The sequence below is a fragment of the Brachypodium distachyon genome, chromosome 5 (genome assembly GCF_000005505.3).
Source record: "Brachypodium distachyon strain Bd21 chromosome 5, Brachypodium_distachyon_v3.0, whole genome shotgun sequence".
Taxonomy (NCBI): domain Eukaryota; kingdom Viridiplantae; phylum Streptophyta; class Magnoliopsida; order Poales; family Poaceae; genus Brachypodium; species Brachypodium distachyon.
Window position 1 is genome coordinate 13,361,572 of NC_016135.3, and position 20,366 is coordinate 13,381,937.

At 45.6% G+C, this 20,366-nt stretch overlaps 2 protein-coding genes across 7 annotated transcripts; one reads left to right on the forward strand and one right to left on the reverse strand.

Moving 5' to 3' along the window:
• Window positions 1-10,053: 10,053 nt before the first annotated feature.
• LOC100821984 (cysteine synthase) lies at window positions 10,054-19,618 on the reverse strand. 5 transcript variants are annotated; one of them, XM_003579686.3, is made up of 12 exons: window positions 19,478-19,618; window positions 19,235-19,360; window positions 18,885-18,949; window positions 12,020-12,085; window positions 11,840-11,949; window positions 11,691-11,748; window positions 11,209-11,610; window positions 11,058-11,109; window positions 10,894-10,973; window positions 10,733-10,792; window positions 10,548-10,628; window positions 10,054-10,429 (listed from the first exon to the last, which is right to left on the reverse strand). In XM_003579686.3, the coding sequence occupies exons 4-12, from the start codon at window positions 12,065-12,067 to the stop codon at window positions 10,334-10,336; spliced, it is 987 nt and encodes a 328-aa protein (XP_003579734.1). In that variant the 5' UTR covers window positions 12,068-12,085; window positions 18,885-18,949; window positions 19,235-19,360; window positions 19,478-19,618; the 3' UTR covers window positions 10,054-10,333. The 5 variants fall into 5 exon arrangements, with proteins under 5 accessions (XP_003579734.1, XP_024311229.1, XP_024311230.1 ...); XM_024455461.1 differs by having other exon boundaries at window positions 11,058-11,610; XM_024455462.1 differs by lacking the exon at window positions 19,478-19,618 and having other exon boundaries at window positions 11,058-11,610; window positions 19,235-19,471.
• On the forward strand, window positions 16,534-17,433 carry LOC104585333. 2 transcript variants are annotated; one of them, XM_010241600.3, is made up of 2 exons: window positions 16,534-16,659; window positions 16,781-17,433. In XM_010241600.3, exon 2 carries the CDS (start codon window positions 16,797-16,799, stop codon window positions 17,229-17,231), a length of 435 nt encoding a protein of 144 aa, XP_010239902.1. In that variant the 5' UTR covers window positions 16,534-16,659; window positions 16,781-16,796; the 3' UTR covers window positions 17,232-17,433. The 2 variants fall into 2 exon arrangements, with proteins under 2 accessions (XP_010239902.1, XP_010239901.1); XM_010241599.3 differs by having other exon boundaries at window positions 16,585-16,708.
• Window positions 19,619-20,366: the final 748 nt, after the last annotated feature.

Genomic DNA, 20,366 nt, shown 5'->3' on the forward strand with positions numbered 1-20,366 from the left:
GTCTGCTTGGCACTAATATCTTCCTCCTGGGCCTACCCGGTTGGGTATTCCCTCATGAAACATTTCTACTCAAAACTCCAAATCATTGTGAATAAACTTGTTATAATCCAAAAGATCATATTTGGATGCCTGCCATTAATTATTTGCAGTAATGGGTATAATAAATGCATTTATTTTGGCTGCAAATATAGGAGGTTGGAAAGATATATTGCTATTTCCTTGTCAAATATGGAGTATATTTCCTTGTCAAATATGGAGTATATGAAGTATTTATTATTGGATTCCGAGCTAGGTATAATTTTGGTTTTAGATATTTGCTATTTTAGGGAATATCCTTTTAGATTTTTGCTCTTATAAAGATGACAATCTGTTTAGGGTAGACATTGCTATTCCCATATCATATATTCACTATTGGATTCTGAGCCAGATATGTTACTCTCATGAAGATGACAATCTGTGACCGGCTTGCGGTTTCTTACGTGTGGAGAGAATATCTAGTGCTCCGAGGCATGAGGTGCTCCCAAATAGTGTCGTGCTCCAGAGCCATCTAGACCGCTTGATTTAAATCCAATGGATAGAACTAGAGCATTTGACAGTTTTTCATTTAGATCCTTATGTTTTTTGTGAATCAACCCGCACTACACTCCTCTCTAGTCAGACTGAGCCCATCTCATTGGTATATTTGTTGGTATATGGTATAAGAATGATATATTTCATTGGTATATGGTATATGAATGGTAGATGTCATTGATATATGGTATGCCATTGCTATATGTTATTGATATATGGATTAAGAAAACATGTGGGCTGGTAGAAATGTTATATCAATGAAATAATATATGCTCATGAAATTATCAACAAAGTTTCAATGATATATCAATGAACATTACCAAAGTTTCAATGATATATCAATAATGTACATATGAATTGTATATGTAGACTGCAGGTGGATTTTGACAAAGCTCAGTGGTGTAAATGAAAAAATGAATAGAGAGAGGAGTGGAGTGCGGTTTGATTGTGACAAAGATCAAGGCTATAAATGAAAATTGACTAGAGAGAGGACTGGAGTGCGGTTGATTTTGACAGAGCTCAAGGGTGTAAATGAAAATGACTAGAGAGGAGTGTAGTGCGGTTGATTCACAGAAAACTTAAGATCTGAATTAAAAACTATCAAATGCCCTAACTCTATAGGAGCATGGCACAATTTGGGAGCACTCATGCCACAGGAGCACTGGATATTCTCTACTTACATGTGGTGCAATTTCAATCGGAGATTTGCTAACTGTACGAAATCTACTAGTACAACTTACGTACGATGCAGAGCCAAACTAATGGTCCCACAACAATCAGGGCTTGGGATTTGGGCCTTGGAGAATCGGCAGAAAATTCAGTATCGTACGCCGGCAGTTCTGTACAATTTTCAAAGGCATGGCATGAAGCACGATAACAGTGATTAGACATGTTCAGATTTGCTATAGACTGATTTTTAGTTAGAGGTAAGTTTTTTTTTTTGCGAGAAGTTAGAGGTAAGTTAATTCCTCAGACATTGGATGTGGCCCTTGCTTTCAGATTAGGAAGGAACCATGGAAAGAGAAGAGTGAGATTTGCCTAGTAATTCAAGCATACGCCATTCAAATCCTGGAAAGAAAAACACACGCACGTTCATTGATTTTTGTCCCCTACCCCTAGTGTCTCGTGACACCCAAAGCGTACACTTTCGACCTCGATTGATACATGCATGATAGTACTACTCTACTACAATTGATCTGCGAGGAGATCATGTTGTTAATTGTTCAGCGGGCCGTGACGGCGATCTTCATGCCTCTCTCACAGTGCCCCGGCTTGCCGCAGATGAAGAAGGTCATGCCGCGGCTGAGGGTGATGCGGTCGTCACCGGAGCTGTACACCATCGCGTTGGCGGGGATCTAGCTTGCACATGCTGCATGACAAGTTGTCCACCACCATCACGTTGTGCATCTTGGGGTTGTAGCTGAACTTGCAAGTAAGAAGCACCCATCGCCCCATCATCAGCGATCAAAGCTCAAATCAACGTACTTACTCAGCGAAACGGCCCTTATAATACTTACCGAGCAAATCTCCTGCCTTGAAGGGCTTGTAGTTGGGCCATCCAATGACACCGAGAGACCAGCCTTTGCTGTCTCCGACGGGCCACACCCTCGGCTGCGCCATCGCCAACTCAAGCATCACGAAAGCAAGAAGCAACCCAAGCCCGACCTTGCTGCTGCTTCCCCGTGCCATTGCTACTTTCGCACAAGATGTGTGTGCGATCTAGGGGATGATGGCAGGTTGATTCTTCTTGTACGTAGTCCTTGAGCCCCCCCTGTTATATAGGCACATAAACGGCGCTTCATCTTGATCTAGATTTTGTGTATATGGTAATAATTCAATGTGAATATAAGGATAAGGAACCAAATATTTGGTACGATGCTACTTGTGGCTTTCTTGACAAAATTGGCTAGTAAAATTACCTTTTTTATAAGAGTAACTTTCACAAAAACCACATCTCTTGCATGTGCCCAGGGTTTCACAAAACCACGATTGCTGCTTTCTTGACAAAATTGACTAGTAAAATTACCTTTGTTGCAAGAGTAACTTTCACAAAAACCTCATCTCTTGCATGTGCGCAGGGTTTCACAAAACCACGTTGCTGCTAATAGTCTGATGAAACCACAACTATTCGGACATTCTTTCTCGCAAAACCTAAATCGGGCAGATTAAGACATTCAATGGTATTTCCGATAGGTGGGCCCCACCTGTCATATGTCACGTAGCTTACCCGGCTCGTTCCGTCGTCATGTCACCTTAACGGCTAACGGGTCGGGTCGGGTTGTAATGTGACATGGCAATGAAATTGAGCCGGATAAGCCAGGTGACATATGATAGGTGGGCCCGACCTGTCGAAAATACCACCAAATGTCCCTGCTGATTTTTGTTTTGCGAGAAGAGTTGTCTGAATAGTTTTGGTTTTTTGAGACTATTATCAACAACCTTAGTTTTGTGAAACCTTAATCGCAAGAAGTGCGATTGTGTGAAATTTACTTTTTTTTTAAGTTTTCCCAAGGAGTTGGGTCACAATTTAGTGAAACCTTAATCGCAAGAAGTGCGGCATGGCTTGGTTGCGTAATCTTATGTTAATCTAGTAGTGTGTCGGTATTGAAAAAACTCCTCTATGACTTCGCTGTTGTCCACAACCCGGCTTCATGGCAAGTTAGAGATGGGTATAAAATAACCGAGCACATGAAAAATGACTGCAGAAACAAGCAAAGAGGCGATCCGAGATACATGTTATCTTAATTCGGCATTTCTTTGTAACTCGGTTATTGCCGAGCGAATTCTTGAGTTACTTTTTTCGAGAGAGTGGTTTTATGACTTTGCAATTCATACGTCGAACGCCGGTTAGGCAGACAAAAGAACCGAAGTTGTAAAATTTCACTAAGAGAAAAAAAATGCACTCGGGGATTCGGTCGGGAATTTGATAAACAAAAGACTTAGTTAAATTTGAGAGCATAGAAGTATGTCGGTTACACTTGCACGCGGCATTCCGGGGATCTAACCATTCTACAATGTTTCATGAATAAACTAAGAAGATACATCAGGGTTATTGGTGCCGGAACTCGGCGCAGTGGAGCCCGACTCCACAGCGGCTTCTTCTTCTTCCGCTTCCTCTTCCCCATCTGTCATCTCAGCCTCGGCGTCGGAGATTGGGCCTTCAACAAACTTATGCACGTCGGCATATTGTATGAAGGAGTAGGCCCGTTCTTTGCGTTTGGCCACCAACTCCGGATCCGAGAGATGGGGGGAGCCAGCCCACATTGTCTGCAGCACATCGAGGTTGATGCCGTCGTACCAGGATAGTACGAACGACAGGCTCGTCGGCACCGACGCATGCAGCCGACTCCCGCCATTCTTACAGCCGGGACAGGGCCTCATGTAGCCGCCTCGCCAGGTCCGGGATCTCCATCGGAACCTCTTCGCCGGGCCACAACGCGCGGAAGGTTTGGAGGGCGGTGTCCAGCATGTCGACGCCGAATGACTTGAGAGGCTTAACCCGGCTCGCGATGCTCACCAGGTAGTCCACCAAGTCCCATTCGTAGGGCTCCCCCGCCGCTACCGCCGGATCCTTCTTCCGGCGAGCGACACTCACGCTCTCTTGAGCATGCTGGACGGATAAGGGGAAGAATTTTGGCAGAAGCAGAGGAATTGTAGTCAATCTCAGCATGTTAGTGCTACTATTCAAACAAGTAACTGAATGAAGAAGTTCAACTTACTCGTCAGCATGCTATCGATCTTGATGATGTCACGACGGAGGACCTTAAGTAGGCCGGCTTTCTCGGCGTCCTCCAACTCGGCGGAGGTGGCACGAGTCTCGAGCTGGGCAGCGAGGGCCTTGCCCTTCTTCACCTCATCTTCCAGGCAGATTTTCTCATCGGCCTGGGAGGAGAGGGCCGAGTGAGTTGGTTCACCTCAGTCTGGTGCGCCTCAGCTTGCGCCGCGATTTGCGCTTGCAGTTAGGTAATTTCTTCCTGGTGCTGATCGGCCAGCCGAGTCTTCTCGTCTGTTTAAACGGATGTAGATTACAGAGGCTGACATTTAATATGAATGGAACCCGGACTGAGGATGAAATGTTACCTTGAACCTCGGCGACGCGCTTTAGCAGCTCCGCTACTTGAGCGTTGTCCCTGGCTGTGAACAAGAACAAGTGTTAGTGTGTGCAGAATACTGATACTCGGACAGAGATCTTATCTCGGTAGGATATACTTACTTTGGCTCTCGCGCTCAGCCTTCAGAGCCTTGTGCTCCGCCTCCAACTTCTTGTACTTCGCTAGCAAAGTCTTGAAGATGGCGGAGCGCTTATTCATGCAAAGCTGCAAAACAATGATTCACAGCTAAGATTACTGCAGTAGGAAGTTAATACCCGAATCTCGGGGAATAAGTGTTCAAAGTATTATAAGCTTCGGGCCGACTATTCTAAACCCGACCTGAATCTCGGGGAATAAGTGTTCGAAGTATTCTAAGCTTCGGGCCGACTATTCTAAACCGAGCCCGAATCTCAGGGAATAAGTGTTCGAAGTATTCTAAGCTTCGGGCTGACTATTCTAAACCCGACCGGAATCTCGGGGAATAAGTGTTCGAAGTATTCTAAGCTTCGGGCCGACTATTCTAAACCCGACCGGAATGTCGGGGAATAAGTGTTCGAAGTATTCTAAGCTTCGGGCCGACTATTCTAAACCCGGCCCGAATCTCGGGGAATAAGTGTTCGAAGTATTCTAAGCTTCAGGCCGATTATTCTAAACCCGACCTGAATCTCGGGGAATAAGTGTTTGAAGTATTCTAAGCTTCGGGCCGACTATTCTAAACCCAGCCCGAATCTCGGGGAATAAGTGTTTGAAGTATTCTAAGCTTCGGGCCGACTATTCTAAACCCCGCCCGAATCTCAGGGAATAAGTATTTGAAGTATTCTAAGCTTCGGGCCGACTATTCTAAACCCGACCTGAATCTCGGGAAATAAGTGTTTGAAGTATTCTAAGCTTCAGGCCGACTATTCTAAACTCGGCCTGAATCTTGAGAAATAACTGTTTGAAGTATTCTAAGCTTCAGGCCGACTATTTTCTACTCGCCCAAAACCTCGGGGACTAGGAATACGGATACGATGCTAAATTTAGAAGTTAAAGTTTTCTGAAGGATTGTTCATACCTCGGTGGCTCGGCCGGCCTCGAACAAAGCCACCCTGGCTTGCTACATCCGGGTCGAGATCGACTCCGGAGTCGCTGCCGGTGGTGGCCCCACCAAGGGGCTCTGCCGCGCCGACTGCACGCTGCTGGAGGTCACTTCATAGTGATCAGCATTGTTCCAGTCCATAACGGACTGGCCCAATGACCCCCAGCTGTGCCCACTGGTTGTCCGATGGGGAACCTCCTGCGGCCTGCCGGAAGGCCGCGAGCCAGCGGAGCCTGGGGCTACCAGCTTTGTTGCAGCAGTAGGGCCCTTGGCTTTCTTAGCCTGTGCGGCAGCAACTTGGGCATCCTCCGGCCGCGACGTAGACGGAGGCGGCGTCGGAGTCGGCTGCGGCTCTTGGCGGTCCTGGGGACCCGTCGCCGGCTCTTGCGGCGTCTCGGAGGCCGGCGGCTCCGTTGATGTCTCGGCTGCGGCCGAGGAAGGGGCTACCTCGGTTGCAGCCTCGGTGGCCGAGGCCCCGGCCGAAGGAATCTCTGTCTGGCCGACGACCGTGGCGTCGGCACTTAAGCCGACATCCCGAGCGGGGGATGTCGGACCCCCGGCGGTCTCAGTCCCGCCCGTAGCCGGGTTTGAGGCCTCGGCACGGGAAGAACGAGCCGTCGGGATCTCAGACACGATACACGTCTGAGATTGTGTGGCCGTCAAAGCCTCCATGCTGAAGTAAAACTTAGCTATTTGCTTGACAACGAAAGAAGAAGACCGACATAAGCGATCAAGGTGAGATTGGCCTTACCTGACGACCAAGGGCTTGGGCTTGGGGCCACGAGCCGCAGCCCTCTTCCGCTTCACATTCGCCAAAAGGTCCTTCTCGGCAGCGCACTTCTTTGAGACGGCGCGTTTCTCCCGAGTCGGCGCCTCCGCGGCTGGCTCGCCCGAGTCGTCTATATCCGGAAAAAAAGCAAGTATGAGTATTTTACTAATAGATATTGAAGAAATTACAAAAGAGTGTCAAAGGTGCTTACTTTCGGTACGGCGAGGACCGGCATGGGGCATTGGCATGAAATCCTCCGAGTCTGGATCCTCGGCGTCAGCGGATCTGTGCAGGGCAGCGAAGCGCTTGCTGGGAGAGCCCCCGTCTTCCCTCCGCTGAAGAGAGAACATCTGCACAAAGGAGTCGGGTTGAACCGAGATAAGCTTATATTGGAAGTGCGCAAGGAGCAGAGGAGAACGAAGGGGTGAAGAGAGCGAGGAGTGCGAAGGGTTTTCTGCCAACGCCCTCCTCCTCCTTTTATATATGAGGCGAAGTAATGGGGTGCGCGTTTCCCGTGCCACCACCTTAGTGGCTAACGGGAAGATTGCGCACGATTTGGGCAGTTATGCTCATCAAGGCGCATGCTCGGTTACTGCGCGGCGTGTCGCCGAGAATCGCGCGAGATCCGGAGGATAAGTGTTCGCGTGGGAACCGATGTTCTATCCTTAAATGCTCTGTCGGCTTTACTGTCCGACGCGACAGCACGCATGCCTCAAAAAGCGCGGTGGCAGTAACTCAAGCCTTATCCTCCCGTTGGTGGCGGTTATGTCGGCAGAAGTAAGTTTTTAATTGTCGGTCATGGAGAAGAAAGAATCTCGGCTAAGGGGTGGATAAGCACGCCAACCCGGAGTCCCGGAATGAATTGATCTCGGCTAGGAGGACCTGGGGTTGTCTCGGCATCCCTCTTGGCTGGACCCAAGTAGGTGTCAGTGGTCTGTCTATGGGAAACTGTCGCAGCCCGACATCCTTCTATGCCGGACCACAACAGCTTCGGGGACTAGTGTCAGGGGGATGACACCGGGTAGGGTCTTGGCGACACAACTCCAGCCGAGATAACGGAGGCAAAGCCGGCATAGCAACGTATGCCGGCATCATAAAGTTAAACTAACGCTAAGCCAGCATCCCGGGCGTATGCCGACATAGTTTTCTTATCTTGTAAGTTTGCAGGATAAGGACGAGCTCGTTGACCTCGGCGGTGCCGAGATCCTTCAACGGTCTTATCCTGACCACACGGTGCAAAGTAAAGCAGTGCCATCATCATCTCAGAAAAGCAGTCAGTGCCTGCGTACCGGTGTCAGGTGACCACGCTAGAGAAACACCGAAAGAGAATCTATGACGGAAACCGGCAGAGGATAGCTGTACCCGTTGCAGGCTGGCAGGGAAAAGTAAAGTTGTCTTGTCCCCTGCAGTACTGCCTGGAGGGAACCGAGCCGCGTGCCCGGCGGGGCCCAAGGAAGGTGACGTTAGACTCGGCCCGCATGTCAGTGTGACATGCCTGGGCCATAAATAGAGCACTACACCTCCCTAGAGAGGAGATGGAGCACTTAGACATTTTAGGATTTCCCCTTCTTCTTCCTCAAGAATACGGCTCAAGGAGCGCCATTGTTGAGCTTGCCTATCTCGGCTAATACAACAAAGCAGGAGTAGGAGTCTTACCTCGACAAGAGAGCTCTGAACCTGGGTAAATCTGTGTGTTCTTGTGTGAATCGTGCGTGTTCTTCTTTAGGTCCTCCCTCCTCCGGTTCCTCCTTCGTCCATCGGCCCCAAGTTAAACCATCCTAGGGCATCTGCCGTAACACCACCACGATAGTGTGAAAAAATTTAAGTCCTAAAAATTTGAAATCCTTCGAAATTTTGGGATGTTACGGCAAAGAATGACGCACACACATTCGTGGTTTACCTTGACCAAGAATTAGACTAATGATATGAGGTTTACGTGATACAAAAATTATATCACTAGATCCATATTTAAAAAAAACGTGTCCAACAATATAAAATTTATTACATATAATGTACATATTAGTGGTCTAGTTGTTGGTCAAAGTTCGACGGATTATATAATAGCATTTATTTTGGATCCAAATATAGGATTTCACTGCATTGAGATATGGACTGAGCTAGAGGGCAGAGCATGTGTTGACATTAAGGTATTGGCTACCTTCCTTTTTATCCTCTTCTTTTTTAGTAAATTTCAAGGACCACTTTTGTGGCAGTCGTCTCACCAAGCCTCATTTTTTGCTATTTTGCCCCCAGAACCACACATTTTCGGTTAGACTGTCTCAACTAGCCCAAAACACAAATTTAAACTCATTTAACCGGACTCCTTATAGGTGGGGCCCACCTGTCAGGTGCCACGGACCTGAAAATGTAGGTTTCCGGTGGAGAAGGGGGCAGGAGAATTAAATGCAGTTTCCCAGGTCCGGTCGGGTCCGACGCGACACCTGACAGGCGGGGCCCTCTAGTTAGGAATCCTGTCAAACGGGGTTAAGTGTTTTGGGATAGTTGACACGGTTTGACTAAAAATGTGTGGTTCTGTACACAAATTGGAAAAAATCGGGACCCCCACGTCCCCGTTCCTCCCTCCACCTCCCTGGACCCCCCATCGAGGTTGCTGGTCGTGCGCGACGCGAGGAGCCGCTCCTCCATCGCTCGCCGGGACGTCGTTGTTGGGATAGTTGGGCAGGACAAAGACGACAACATGTCAGTTTGGGGGACGCTATTTGGGAGGGGGGGGGGGTGTTTTTATGGGTTACATGTCCATTGGACAAAAGAAGACATATGAGATAGCTTTGAAGATCCCATTGAAGATGCTTTTAAACACGGTTATCACGGTAACCATAATTTTACCAAATCAAAATTTTCTGATGTCTTAGTAATGATAATATCCAATATGTCCCTTTCTTTGTTAGGTGTTTAAATTCAAAACTACAGTATTTTTTGTTCAGTATGTACATTTACCGCCAGGTGGCAAGTGCGGTTACCGTGCGGTAATCAAAATTACTGTGCGTTGACCAAAATCCTGGTTGGCATAGCGCCGCTCTATCTCCGTCTTCCATTTTTCATGCTAGTCGCGGTTTTTTTAATTGTACTGGAGTAGCTATTTTCCACTCATGGCGCTGGATTTGCATACAATGTTTTTGTCCAGAACTTTAAAGTAAAGGCAAGGATTAGGGATCAGTCGTCGGACTAGTCCATGACCGCTGGATTGAAGTTTTCGTAGCTTCCGATTGCCCGAGAGATTGTAGGGGGCATGGCCGCATGGCGGTCGTTATTTTTTTTCCTTTTTCCCAGTTGCCGGTAGTTAGTTTTTATAAATCATGATTTAATTCCTAATAGTCCGGTTTAAAATATTCCAAGATGTCATTGTGTTGGAGTTCAGGGCTGAATCTGGAACTGATAAAAAATTGTGGGACTGAAAATTGACTTTGCATAGAGTAAACATTTTTTAGAATGGGACCAAATTTGGAATCGGTAAAGTAGAAATACTGAAGGTTGTGATTTTAGTACTCCGTACTAGTATTTCACGGCACATCAATGTGAAAGCATTTTTAACGTTACAGCCTTTTCCAAAAGAAAATAAGAAATACTGACCTTTACAGTTCATTTTTGTTCCTTCAAAAAAATACAGTTCATTTTTGCTGATACAAACTGACTAATATTATTGGACAAAACTGTACGTGCCAAATCTAAAAAGAAGAAGAAAAAGAAAGAAAAAAACTGATTCTCACTGGACCGGTTCAGGAAGTACAAGCAAGCCACTATGATCAGAGAGATTCTGAATCAGACAAGTGCCTACACGTCTCCAAGAACAGAGAATGTGATAATTCATGGGTCGAGGACGACCATATTTTCAGCCTCATTTCTAATGGACTCGAAGAGGAACGACGACAGGTAGCGCTCGCCGAAGCTCGCGAACATAACCTGACACGAAACAAGAACGGAAACACACAGTGAATAAAAAATACTGCAGCAAGTAAACAATCCGGCCGATGACCGACCGGCGAATTGAACTAAGACCCTGACGCCGGGCGGCACTTACGACGATGAGTTTCCCTCTGTTCTCCAGTCTCCGCGCGACCCTGATGGCAGCAGCCGCAGTTGCGCCGGATGATATCCCAACCTGCACACCAGTCAATCGCCAAGAACTATGCATCAGCTGCGAGCATGTACAGGACAGATCAGTAGCTAGCTTTGAATTCTGAGGTTGCTTGCTTGCTTGCTCACCAGAAGCCCTTCTTTCAGGGCGATCTGCTTCGCCATACTCGCGGCTTCCTCGTTTGTGATCTGGCCGATCGAGTGAAACGCAAGTAAGATGCTGAGCACAGTCGTCGTATCAAGGAAAATGCATTCTGCAGACGAGCTAGGGACGACAGCGGTTCACTCACTGGGAAGACTTCGTCGAGGATGCTGACATCGAGGACGCCAGGAACGAAACCGGCACCCAGGCCTTGGATCTTGTGTGGACCTGAAACCCAATAATCAGAACGCATCAGGACTTAGGATGATGGAGATAGTGGAGCAAAGGCTAATTAACCGCGGTTCTTCTCACCAGGTTTCCCTCCGGACAAGACGGCGCTCTCTGACGGCTCCACGCCATAGATCTTCAGGTAAAAATGAACACCACAATCAACCCACAGTCGAATCAGACACAGAAAAAAAAACAAGAAAATTAAGGAACAGAAGTCAGTCGTGTCTGTCACCTGGATGTCAGGGTTCATCTCCTTGAGGAACTTCCCAGCCCCCGTAATGGTGCCCCCAGTACCTATGCCAGCCACGAGAATATCAACTGTGCCGGCAGTCGCGCTCCAGATCTCCGGCCCCGTGGTCTCGTAGTGCACCTTCGGGTTCGCGGGGTTCTCAAACTGCTGGAGCACGTAGGAGTTGGGCGTCCTGGCGGCGATCTCATCCGCCCTCCGCACCACGTCGTCCATGGCGAGGAGAGGGTTCGTGAGCACCACCTCGGCGCCGAAGGCCTTGAGCACGGTCCTCCTCTCCGTGCTCACCGACGCCGGCATTGTCACGATCAGCTTGTAGCCCTTGGCGGCCGCCATGAAGGCCAGCCCGATGCCCGTGTTCCCGCCCGTAGGCTCGATCAAAACACTCTGAAAAAATAAGACAAACTATCCTCAGAATGATTTACGTTCTGGCTTATCTCGACTCTCAGTGACCAGTAGTCCTTCACCTTTCCAGGAGTGATGAGGCCCTTCTCCTCTGCGTCGGCGATCATGCTGTAACCAATCCTGCAAAAGCAACATTATCCTCAGAATGCCAGCACTGATACGAGAAGGATGTATGTACTTGAAGCCTTGAAGGATGGTCTCGTATATATACCTATCCTTGATACTGGAGCAGGGCCCCATGATCTCAAGCTTGGCAGCTATCCGAGCCTCGCACCCAGCCACCACTTTATTCAGGTACACCAATGGAGTCCTGCCAATCAGCTGGCATTGGAACGGTATCAGCATTACATAATTTGCAGGTCTGTACATTTTGCGGATTTGGCGAACGTACTTCAGTGACGTCTTTCGCGATCGTTGGGCTTGGACACCATTCCCCCATTGATGTTGATGTTCAGTTCTTTCAAAATAAAAAAAAACATTATGGTGAGTGAATTGGAGTTGGCCCATATATATTGACCTGTGTGAGCCGTGGATCATCGTGGGCTTTAACCCTTAGGACAGGGTCTTGGGTTCGCACGTTGGGCCAACCTTACGTTGGCTAGCACATATTCCCTTAAAAAAAAGTCAACAACATAGAGGATCTTCTCTAAAAAAAATCCCAAAGAAAAGAAAGCTCAGAGGAGATGGCCACGCTATTCCAGAGGTTAGAACTGAGTTCCTTTCCACAAAAAGAGAGGACAAAACGATTATTTCCTTTGAGAAACCAAAACAAAATGTTGAAAACTTTAGCATGCCTTCACGGATGAGATATGTTTATGCAAGAATACAGTTTTGAATGATATCTCGTCAGTACAGCTTACACGAATCAAATAACCAGTAAATTTAAATACTACTCAGTAGTACTTTTTAGGAAGGGCAATTCGCCAGATTTCTGGGTAAGATGAAGGTAAGAAAGTCAGAAGCCAGTGTTCCATTACTCAAATCATCACAAAGATGGAACTAAACTAACGCAGAATTCCAAATTCGTTGCCGAATACGTAGTGCAGGGTTCAAAACTGGAGTACCGGATAAGAAGAGTAAGTTTTTTATGCACTCACCACGGATGGATGCGAGAGGATAGACAGAAATTCCAATATCAGGAACAGGAATTCCGGGGTCGGCAACCCTTTGGTATAAAAGAACTTTTATGCATATAGCACTGAAGTGTCCGATCTCTACCCGGCGAGAGATCTAATGGCGTGCTGTACGTGTTTCATATGGATGGTTTGATGTTCAACCATTGGTCGGACAAAGAGCATCGTAAATAAGATTTATATATAATGCAGCTCGCAAGAAACGGCATATGTTGTTGGATCATGCATGATGCCCGATATCTCATTGTATTTGCCATTTGTGTTCTCGCTGTTCTCGGCCTCAGATTTAGCACGTCGATGCAGTTGTGCGACTCTATTGCCGACAATTACAAAATGTGCTGATACTTACAATGCGCCGCGTAGAGCAGGTTATATATGCTGCAAGCCATGCAAGTTTTTCTGTGTTTTTTTTATCATGAAACAAGTGGGGACGCATTTCCAAAAAATGAAATAGAGAAATACCTCTTGGTGTGGTGGTGGAATTGTGGGTGCATGACTCCTCCCAAGTCATCCATTTATTTTACCGTATGTTAGTTCCATTTTCCTTTATACCAAATGAAAATAAACAATGTTTTCTTTCCATGGATGACATCATTTTATCTCAAGCTGACACCATGTGTTCCATAGATGAAGATTTTCCGAATTATATGCTTTAAATACAGTGGCGGTCCCAACTTTTAAACATTAGGTGAGACAAACACTGTAATTTTTATGTTTGGTGGGGCAAATAAAGTGATTCTATAATTTTTTCCAAAAAAATTCAATAACTTCTGCTAGTAAAAGGGATTTTTAAAAATCATTGGGTGGGGCAGGGTGGGGCGGGCCCCACCCCGCTACCCGGCTGGGTCCGCCCCATTACAGTGCAAACTTTGTAAAAATCATGTTTAGAAGTTTCAATTTTTCTTTTAGAAAAATACCATATGTTGGAGATTTGATGTTCTATGAACATACAAAAATCCAAGTCAAAACTCAATTACACTAGGACGTAATAAAAAAAAGAGATATATACAAGTGAATAGTGTCAAAAGGTACGGAACCAATATACATACTGAATTTGTGTTTTCATTGTCCCTAAATGAGATTGAGTTTGAACTTCAAATTTTACGTACAGATGAAACATCACTTACCTAACATATGCAATTTTTTAAACATTTTATAATGGTTTTCAGTGTATACGTCCCCTTAAATATTCATAAAGAAAATTTATAAAGGTTATACCTTGCAGTAACACTAGTAAACTTAGCAAATTTAGATTAAAAAAATTATGCATTCATACTCATAACTTATACTTTATTCCGTACCTTTATCCAATTTCGACTTCTCACTATTTGATGCGATATGTTCCAATAAAGCCCAAACATCATCAACCTTCGAGTTATTAAAACTCCTGCCAGAAGAATTATCCAATATTTCTTTATCAAAGACCAGAAATCTTGCGTAAAGATTTGTCAATAAAACCCAATTGTCCAAGCCATGAGAGAGGCGTTTAGCAAGAGGTCTCCTGTATCTCCCCTAAGCTTGGGCAAGACGTACTCTCTCCTTCATGTAACCAAAAATATATAAATAAAAGATCGATCCACGTGATCTTGAGAAGGATAATAGAATCTGACATAGAAGTCGTTATAAAGGTAGTCCCAATCATGAAGATAAGATAAATCCAGGTATACCACTTCAATGCTTCGTCTCTAATGACATACTCCCTTCGTCCCATAAAGATTGGCACGGATTTGAACTGAGCTCTTTATAGGATGGAGGGAGTATAAAATAATTTCCTTTCTATTTTATTAGTATTAGATAATCTAGGAAGCTTAAAAAGATCGCATACATCATGAATATCATCCTGAGATGTTCTATTCGATGTTCCACCACCTGCATATTGGTTAGCTTTAACATGATCAACGACACAAAAAAGGTATACGGAACTCGGTTTCTGTCTTAGGAGGCTTTTAGGTAATCTCAACTATTATTTGGAAATAATCATTTAATGACAATGCTATCAAGGCTTAGGAGGCTTGTAGGTAATCTCGGGTAATATTTGGAATTATGTTGTGTTGTAGTAAAATAAAATCCTTATATGGACCGGGCCGTAAATCTTACGTCACGACGACTAAGTCAACATTTCCTAAGCATGAGTCAAGACACCCACATGGCGCAGTCAATCATACGTGGCAAAAAAAAACAAGTCAACAAATCAAGCCTCTCATACCATCGTCAAAGGGTGCAATGAGTTAGAGTAAGGGGCAAGAAAAGTGTGGGGATGAGACTTTTGGTTCATGGTGGACCATGGACCAACCCTCGCTTTCTCCTCATGGTGCACAGCAAAGTTATGTAACAAGGAGCTATTTTTACAATTTTACCTCACTTTTCTCTCTCCCTCAAGGGTAGCCACGGTTTTTTGTCATGAACCCCTAAGTTATAAATACCCTTGATACTTGGAAAGAGGCGTTCGGTCCAAGTACGAGGCGGCCCCGATGAATCTCTCGCTAAAAGGTGTCTTGGAAAGATCCGCTCGGCCCAAACCCTTGGCTAACAACCCCCTTGAAGCCTTTCCTAACATAGGATTAAGTCGCACCCGCAGGGTCGACCGAACTTATTAAAAAAATATCGATGTGTCAACTTGTTCAAGTGTACGGCGACCTTCGCTATAAGGCCGGCGTACACGCCCTACTTTCATACCCACACTTGTGCCATCGAGCATTGGCACCCCTTACTCTAATTGTTGTCGATAACAACAACATGTTGAAACATAGTTTGAAATGGAAAATAATTATCTCAGGAAGCAAGCTTAAAAAAATCCTTTAAAAATATGCATAGGGTCGACTTATAATAATGTCAGCTAGAATTGTTACTAGTGTTATCTTGATTGTACTTGTCATTGTTTTGTACCGTCAATATTTGATTCGGGGTCACAGAACAACGGAGACATATATTTATACAGGTGCTGGCCTTTGATGAAAGGTAACACAATACTCTGGTTTGTGGCTGCTTGTATTGATCTGGCCTCAAGGTGTTCGAGCAACTCGGGGGAAGAGATCCCCAAAAGGTCGTTGAGATCCATGAGTACAGAGGTGGGTTGTTGAGATCCATGTGTTTCTCGCCTAAACCTGTTCTAGCCGAAAAGGATGATGCAGGGGTGATCTAAAGTGAGCTAGCCTCCTTGTCTGGTTTTTTTCCTCACCGGCTTATATAGTCTGATCTCGGTGAGAGTTGCAAATGTCCAGGGAGTTACAAGAGAAGATTCCCTGGGCAAAGGACTAGCCTATCTCTAAAATATCTTGGGGTTGCTTTGGCTGCTATACCCGATCTTGATGCAAGGCCTCTTGTTAGGGCCGGACATCTTGTAGCTCATGAACCATCCCATGTCAGTTGGGCCGAGATAGAACGTCGTGGCCTATCCAAGTGCCATGAGACATCATCAATACCGCACCTTCTAGAGACATCCAAAAGGGTGGAATGTGAAAACAATGTTGTGTCTAGTTTGGAATGGCATCAGATACAACTACGAACAACTTTTAGTGGGTATTCTTGCCACGCCCTTCTTTTCTCTGCTTGCCTCACCTTTTCCACTTCATAAAAACAAGGGATATGCATATTTGATTAGAAGCCACTAGTAAATAGGGCGCATTCATTGTTATCACAATCTTCTATAAATGATTTCGGTTGTGCAAGATATCGACTAGAAGATTATGCATGGGGAAAGCGACAATTTTTAAATATACAACATTAATGCAATAATACGGTTCAAGATACAATGTACTAGAGCTATTGCTATAATTATCTGGAATTTTTTGCAAGGGGGGGAATGGTGTTGAAGTCCAAGACTTTTTCTCGCATGTGAGCACATAAATCCCAGAAGGCCAACACACGCACAATCCAAAGCCGCATATACATCAATTTGGTAAAGGCTTATACTTTCGGTAGAAATTCATGCGAGATAAACAAGAGAGGTGTTATATCTTTTACTCAAAATATTTTAGTTTGCATTTGAGTAAAGTTCGCTTTGTCACAATATGTTTCAGATTGACGCAAAACTCAATGGAGGCAAACTTCGGCATTGCTGCCAAACGCTTGGTGAGCAACGACGGGAGCTCCACACCTAGGGGCACAAAGAAGCTGAGACGGCACGACGGTCTCATCATCGACATCAACAAGGCACCACACTGTGATGATGACAACTTCACCATCCCTCTCGCCAGCGGCAAGCAGAAGAGCGCACCACCACCACCACCATCACCGCATAGGCTTCTGTTGCTGAAGATCAAGAAACAACAACGAGACATCAGCGCCAAGCGTGTGGCGCTGAAGCAGCAACATTGCGGGTGGGCGAGTGCGAACTTGAAAAAGGATTTGGAGCTGGAGAAGATGCGACTGGAGAACAAGATGATGAAGCTAGACAATGAGCTGCTAGAGGCACAAGTCAAGTATAAGGAAGAGGAGCTCGGCCTCCATGTTAAATCAAAGAGGATTTAGGGCATGTGTATGGTGAGTTCAGATACATTTACTGTTGTTCTATTCTTGACCTAAGGCAGTGAAGATTCGGGTTTTCGACATTCTTTTGTTTTTGTTTAGTTTGGCTTCTGTCAGATTTTGCTTTTTTCCCTAGAGAATTTTCAAATTATTTCATCATGTCGTGAATCTCTTATGGATATCCTAATGTGCAACCAAATGTTTTAGGTCTTCCAGTGATCAAAACCAAATTTGCTTCCTCCTCTTGTTTCCTTTTTTTTTCTCTCCCATTGTACGACATTTCTAGTGCCAACAGAAAGGTTAGGATTTTCAAGCGCCTCTGCTTAGAGGGATTATCAAATGGAAGTTGGATTCAGAACAATTAGGCGCGGTAGTGGCAGGATGTCTTGTGGGTGGAGTCACTTGTCAGGTCCAGTGAATTGGAAAGGAGAGTCTCAGGAGATGGGGAAGATAGCGGCGGTAACACTAGCTATTGGGGATTCGACAACAATATATGGCAAGGGAGGGGAAGTGGGGCGGGTGATCTCGTTGGCTGTCAACATTGCTAGGCTAGGAAAACAACCCCTAGAAATTTGGAGATAGAGATTCCTAACCACTAGATAATACCCCGGGCGTTGCTGCGGGATTTTGGGGATTTTGTACTGATGTATAAAAAAGTAAATACATTGTAAAATGCTGAAATTAATTCATGGAAATATATGTTTATTTATTGGAAACTACTATATGAACTTTGATATTTTTTGTCGCCAGGAACAATGGTCGTGACATGTCTTCTTCCATTTTTTTATGTACTCCCTCCGTCCCATGTTAAGACGGAGGGAGTACTAAATTGTGAAGAAGTGCAGATGGAAGAATGCTTGCGATGTCTTGTGCCTGAAGTGATGTATACAGATCTTAATATAACTTGAATTCTGCCTGAAGTGGTCAGCTGTCTCAGCATACATATCTTAAGATAACTTGAAGTAATTGGCATGTTATAGGACTAAACATAATCTGCAGAGAAGAGAGTAATTGTTGATTGCACTTGCAGGTTTTGGTATTAGCTTGACGAATATAGATAGTAGTAAATATTTCCAGAGATACACAAATATTACATGAAGGATTTGGCATGGTATGGAAGCAAGCTGAAACTGCCAAAACTGAGAAAAATGCAGAGGTTTTATTCACTCAGATAATGCATATGCATGTATTGGACAAACATGAAACAATATTACCAAGAGATCTGATGGATTACAATTTAAGTGATCAATATAGTGGCCAGTAATTTTATCCAAGCAGCACTACAACTAATTTTAGTTAGAAGGCATTGCAGCTGTGATTTCTGGTGTTGCTTCCTGTGTGGTGGATTATGTCCTGCATGTTTTGAAAAAAACTCTGAAAAGGGATAAAGGAAAAACTCTTGATTATCTACTGCAGTTACAGACTTGCAGTGACAACACATTAGAAATGAACGATTTCAATTTTCCTGTAATAAGGTGTCATATAAAGTTTTAATGTGAAATCTATATTCCTAACTAACAAAAGGAAAATCCGATCAGTATATGAACTGCAATAGACTCAGCACACATCAGGCCAGAATATGCAATGCTATTGAGGATTTAAAAAAGAGAATTGTGGTTCTCATATTCGGTTTGAGATATGAGAATATATACGTACTCATGCTTATGCAGTTTGAGATCCTGAAGTTGCTCTGTTCCATCGGTGAGCTGTAGCTCATTTCACTGTGCCATGTAAAAAATTGCTTAATCTATCAAGCAAACTGTCACAGACCATTAAAGAAACTGCCTCAATGAATATATTTTGATCCACAAATTTGTCATTGATCCTGATGTCTGCTTCAAAAAGATCACGATGATCATGGTAATTCAGGAGTAGAAGTTGTCTTAGTTCAACTTTGAATCTACAGTTTTTAATGGATTGTTACGCCTATGGTATGATAGACTATGACATGCTGTAGTTCTATGATTGATTTAGTAAACAAAAAGAAAGGTGAGAGCCTTGTGTACCGATGCAAGCATGTCATGTTGTCCAGCGTGCAGCATGCAAAATCGAATCAAAACCTAGGCTCTGTGCATCGTTGACAGCTTCGTCCTCGTAATTTGAGCGAGCAGCACGCCAGACCGAAGTAAATCCTGGACCGGCAAAACATCAAACAGTTTGTAGGCGGGTGCCGATATCAGAGATTGAGAAACATAAGTTGTGGGGTAGAAAAAGGAAGGGGCAAACAAAGAGCATGAGAGGTCACCTACCAAAGAGAGACGGCCGGTGCCATATTGGGCGACTCAAGCAGGTGGCACAGGCAGGGGTTTAAAGGACGAAGAAGGTGACGACCCAGCTTACCTGGACGGCTGGGGACGGGCAGGCGAAGCAACGCGCAGGGGGACTGAGATCCAGTGCCCTGCCAGAGGCAAGGCACGGCGTGCCCTTCTCCCATATATCCACCGCTCATTCAAATCTGATGGTCAGCAGGGATTCACTCCCCATGGGAGGCACTTGTGCTGTCAAAAAACGAGCACAGGAAACACTTCGCAAGGCTCGGCTCTCCTGCCGCCGTTGTCGAGGGAAAGGGATGGGATGGAACTCCGGCGGCGCGCGGACGAGGGCTTCCTGATGCCTCCATAGAAACCGTCGCCATGGATGGTTGTGAGTCAGGAATCCGCCGCGACGCAAGCCCGCAAGGGGTCTCCGGATTTGGGGGTGGTCCTTTCAGCAGCAGGCGGGCATGCATCAACGAGAGAGTTTGAGAGGTAGACGAGCACGAGGGCAAGCGTCACCGCCCAGCACTGGAGCACCCGGTGTCCGCAGCGACCTGCCCTTGGCGGAGCAGCCTGGGGTGGTCACAGGGGGAGAGAAGGAAGCCGACGGCACGGGGCATCGAAGCGGCGGCGCGAGATGGTCGCATGGGGAGCGGGAGGAGCAGGCCGCGCGGGCGTCGGAGCAGGGGGAGCGGAGGGAGCCGGCATCCCAGTTGGTGGGCGTGCCATTTTACGTGGCGGCGGCGGCCGGCGAAGCAGAAGTCCTGCACCGTTTTCCTCGTCTAATCGAAGAAATGACTTCATGAGCACTTTTTTTTACAGTACCAAGGGCTGTTAATATTTGCTGGCCGTCAGATTGGAATGGACGGTGGATGAGGATGAG

Coding starts and splice junctions, on each gene's coding strand:
- LOC100821984 (XM_024455461.1), bottom strand. CDS start 12,067: ATGGGGGAATGGTGTCCAAGCCCAACGATCGCGAAAGACGTCACTGAA. Junction 11,950..12,019: donor TCGCGAAAGACGTCACTGAA/GTACGTTCGCCA, acceptor TTCCAATGCCAG/CTGATTGGCAGGACTCCATT. Junction 10,974..11,057: donor CTTGTCCGGAGGGAAACCTG/GTGAGAAGAACC, acceptor ATTGGGTTTCAG/GTCCACACAAGATCCAAGGC.
- LOC104585333 (XM_010241599.3), top strand. CDS start 16,689: ATGCGAGATAAACAAGAGAG. Junction 16,709..16,780: donor ATGCGAGATAAACAAGAGAG/GTGTTATATCTT, acceptor AATATGTTTCAG/ATTGACGCAAAACTCAATGG.